We start from the raw sequence: 4,402 nt of genomic DNA, 5'->3' as shown, positions 1-4,402 counted from the left end.
GGGTGGGGTGGGGGTGGGGGTGAGGATGGAGACGATCGGAGCCAGGAGTAGGGGACGCAGCGTGGAAGAGGGCTGGGGGATGGACAGCCCAGGCGAGATGTCGCTGGGGCCCCTAACCAACCTGGGTGTGGGAAGTCATTCTGAAGAGGGAGGGCGGGAAGGCCTGGCCCTTTCTCTGTGGTCTCCTTGGGATGGCGGAGTTAAGCTAAGCCTGATTGAAGGGAAGGTGGGCTCCAGGAGGGGAAGTCAGAAAGCGACCGCTGCCCGGGCTGCTGGAGAATTAGCATCTGAATGAGAGAGCGGTCTCTGTCTAAGTTTCCTCGGGTACCACATGCTGTGTCTCACTGTGAAACCGGGCCTTGCATTGTGATTGGTGGATCGTCAGTGGCTGCCCTCATCCTGTGCTCATCCTTGAGTTTCGAAGTATCCAGAATGGTTATTTCAGTATCTATTGTCTCTCGTTCGGGTTTTCTGTACGTGGATGGCCATTTGCCCTGTTCTACATTAACCTTTCAGATTTAGACCCTGGCCTGCAGTCCCTTTAATATATGGCGTTTCAGGACTGCCCCAGGAGTGGCTTCTGCCAGTGTGCTCTGCAGAGGACTTTATTCTCTAGTTCTTAGTCCACAGTGCGACGATGGGATGTGCAGGTAGATGACGTGCTTTGCAAGTCCTTTTGCCGAGTTGAAGGGGTGACAGGCAAAACATTTTTCGAGAACCATTTTCTAATTTTCCTTATGTTTTCTTCTCAGACTAGAGGGCCAGAATATTCTCTGTGGACAGCATGCTGCTCAAACAGCATTTGAAGACGTAAAAGCGTGTATGTGCTTTCATTTTTGAACGAACGAATGAATGAATGAATGAATGAATGAGAGAATGTGCTCTGAGCTGGGCATTGAATCTAATCAACAATGGCCTCCAAATTCCAAGTTTGGCGCAGTCCAACCTGAAGAAAGAAAGCAGATACAAAAAAAAAAATGGGAAAATCTCATCTCCATAAGAACTATTTGAAATATCTCTTTGGAGACTGTTGGTGGCAGAGAACTTAATTACCCCAGGAAGCCTGGGCGTAACTTGTTCAGTGTGAGGACTCTGTGCTGAGGGGTTTTGGGGACATCGTCTTGATGCATTACCCAAGAACCTTAGGGATGGAGAACGAAATAGCGCTCTACTTCAGGCATTTGATAACGGCAGGGCCTGTTCGTCTAGTGCCATCTGTGTGCGTGGCACAGAACTAGGTGTTAGTTTCTAAATCCCTACAGAAATGCCATTTTACAGATAGGACACTGAGGGGGCAGTAACCTGCCCAAGTACACATGGCTAATAACGGCCGGGCTGGGATTCGAACCCACGTCCGTCTGACTCCAAAGCCCATCGTACCCTTTCCACTACACTTTCCTCTCTTTGGCAGTGCTTACTTGCAAAACTTCAGTGTGCAAAATTCTTCTACCTGCTAAGCTTTTCATCAGTCCTTTCTAGTTTCTAATTGTGTAGTCGTAATAGAGTTGGTGACGCTTCCTAGTTCTGTGGGTTTCAGCTCATTAGTATTTGTTTACGTTAATATGTATAGCTAGATGGGGTTTTAACATTTTTGTGGAACTCCGTTTGGGGGAAGAGGGGTAAAATCATTTGGTTTAACATTGCTATTTTAAGGACTCATTCATGGTAGGCATTATAGGGAGCGTGAGATTCAGAGAACGGGCTTTGGGAGTTAGGCGTTATGCGTGGGAGAAGCAGACGACACCTTTTCCTTTGTGTAATAGCTAAATGCTTCTGACGCTGTTCTCGTTCATTTTGTTCGGGGAAGAATTCTCCCTCTCCCATGCCCCCAAGAAACGAGGTGGCTGGAGAAGTGTCCTGGTGACTTCACATGATGTGTATAGAAATCTTCAAATGTCAGTTGTTCTGTGGACTTAAACTTTGCTTCCCCTTGACCTCATGTTGATCAGAGGCAAAGGAAACTCTGTATCCTGTGCTATACGATCTTGTCTTCCTAGTATGATTGGCAGATGGGAGCTGGGAGGCTATCTTAGTACATAGTAGCCCCTTCCTTAGATGGCTAGGTGCTGAGATGAAAGGCCATTATTGTCACCATCCCGTGGGGGTAGGGTTTTTTTTGGAAAGAAGAGCATTTTATGAGTCAAAGGAGGAAGTTTACAAAATGGCAGTGGGTGGTTACACTGTGTCTTAGAAGAATCTACTCAGCATTTTTTTCTTTTTCTATTTGGCCTTTCCGTTGGCTTCTGTAAAAGCCTGCTAGTTAAGGTTCTACTGAACTGTGATGGAAACCTTGAATCATGTGATACAGAAGGGCTTTTGTTCCTTGCAAGATTATCGCACTCCAGCTTTACTGAAATATAATTGACATGTAACATTTTATAAGTTTAAGGTATACAATGTGATGATTCGATACACATATCTATTTCTTGCAGGATTCCGAAAATGTTCTCTAGTAGTTTATCTCGAGTAGTTAATATGTACACATGGTACAGAATTCAAAAGGTATAAGAAAAGATATCCTGTAAAAATTAAGCGTCCCTTCCTCTGCCCTCCAGAAGTTCATCTTCCGGAAAAAAAAAAACCAACCCTCTTTCCGGTTTCTTATTCTTCTAAAGAATAGTCGAGACGATGAAATATCACTTTACATGTATCTCACTCGACTTCAACCCATTGACATTCCTTGGGCTGTGATCCTTGGTGGAGTCGTCACTAATGTAAGTTAGCCAGTTGTTTGGCTTTTGATGATTTTTACTAGACCTGGGTCCCAAAAACTCAACTTCCGGACTTGAGGACCGCAAAGCAAAGATGTATTGAGGACCGTAGGGAGTTCTAGCATGGCTCCCAGGTCCTCGATTCCTGCCCCGAGGGCCTTAAGGACAAAGGAGCGAGACTGCTTCCTTTTATTTCCATCTGCTGATCTGAATTGGCTGGCGGGAAATAAAGTCAGCGCTGATACATGTGGTTGGCCATTTCTATTGAGACTTTGTAGACAAGAGTGAGGACCAGTAAATTAAGCTGCTGTCGCCAGGGGAGACTTCCTGGGCGAGGTGTGGCTTGAGCTGGGATTTGTAGAGGGTTTGGATCGGAAAAGCGGAGGAAGCCATACCTTGGCCGTGTTGACCTCTTGTCCTTACAAGGAGCTTAAATTCACTTTTCAATCGAAAATGTAATACGTGAACATGATAAATTGAAATGATAGAATGAAAACTGTGATTCCCACCCATTGCAGTTGTGTAATCTTATTCACCAAAGTCACTCACTGTTACCGGTCCCTTTTCCTAAATTATTTTATTCATCAGTATAAATATGTACACATATATAGATCCCTTTTCAAACACAGATAGAGGCAAGCTATACATACAGTTCTGTACCTTAATTTTAATGCTTAGTATCTTGGCATACTGGCACATATGTATCTTTCACATTCTTTCCGTAGTTGCGTAGTTTTCCGTGGTACAGGCGAACCCTATTTGTTGAACTAATTACCCGTCGGTGGACATTTATGATTACAAATTAAATAAAGTACAGTGAGAACCCTCGTACACAGCTATTTACATGCAACGTGAAGTCTGTAGGAGACATTCTAAGCAGCAGGGGACTTCTAACCACCACTGCGACGAGGCCGGATGTGGCGTGGGCGTTGACCAGGCGCTGTTTGGAACGGGTTATGGGAGCGTGGTCCTCAGGAGCCGTTTCTTCACTGCACCTGTCCGTGTGGCCCCGACAGGCGGCCCGGAGGCCGGGCGTTGCTATCGTCGCTGTCCTCTCCTTCTTCTTCCCCGTAGACAAACCTACCTATCTTCAAGCTGAAGGAGTCCTGTGTACGACGGCGCTACAGCGACTTTGAGTGGCTGAAGAATGAACTGGAGCGCGACAGTAAGGTAGGGCCGGCTCCCTGGGGGCGGTCTACGCAGGCGCACAGGGCGCGAGACCCGAGCCCGAGCCGTCAGCTCCGCCGGGCAGCGGAGAGGGCGGGCGCTCCCTGCCTGCCCAGCCGCAGGGCACTGGGTCTGGCCGATGGCTTCTGACACTCGGAGGTGCGAAGTTCGGGACGAACGCGGCGTTTGGCGTCTGCCCGCAGATCGTGGTGCCCCCGCTGCCCGGGAAGGCGTTGAAGCGGCAGCTCCCCTTCCGAGGCGACGAAGGCATCTTCGAGGAGTCGTTCATCGAAGAGAGGAGGCAGGGCCTCGAGCAGTTTATCAACAAGTAAGCCAGGTCCCCGGGGGTCCCGTCCGGGTCGTTCTGCGCGCTTCGTCTGTCCCCTGTTAGTGGGTCCCGTGTCATGGGGCCGGCTGGCCGATCAGCCTCTGCGCCTCTGAGCACGGTGCCGATCCTGCAGCTGCGGCGTGGCCGGGTCCCCCACCTGCCCTCTGTCCCGCGCTCCCTACGACGCAGCGCTGAG

At 48.6% G+C, this 4,402-nt stretch overlaps 1 protein-coding gene across 1 annotated transcript; it reads left to right on the top strand.

Moving 5' to 3' along the window:
- The first annotated feature begins 2,134 nt into the window (after window positions 1-2,134).
- Window positions 2,135-4,239, top strand: SNX12 (sorting nexin 12). Its single transcript, XM_006908527.3, has 3 exons — window positions 2,135-2,714; window positions 3,786-3,881; window positions 4,082-4,239. Exons 1-3 carry the CDS (start codon window positions 2,646-2,648, stop codon window positions 4,208-4,210), a joined length of 294 nt encoding a protein of 97 aa, XP_006908589.1. The 5' UTR covers window positions 2,135-2,645; the 3' UTR covers window positions 4,211-4,239.
- Window positions 4,240-4,402: the final 163 nt, after the last annotated feature.

This window comes from Pteropus alecto, unplaced genomic scaffold, assembly GCF_000325575.1.
Source record: "Pteropus alecto unplaced genomic scaffold, ASM32557v1 scaffold312, whole genome shotgun sequence".
Taxonomy (NCBI): Eukaryota; Metazoa; Chordata; class Mammalia; order Chiroptera; family Pteropodidae; genus Pteropus; species Pteropus alecto.
The sequence above is the reverse complement of the archived record's forward strand: the minus strand, read 5'-3'. Positions and strand labels throughout refer to the sequence as shown.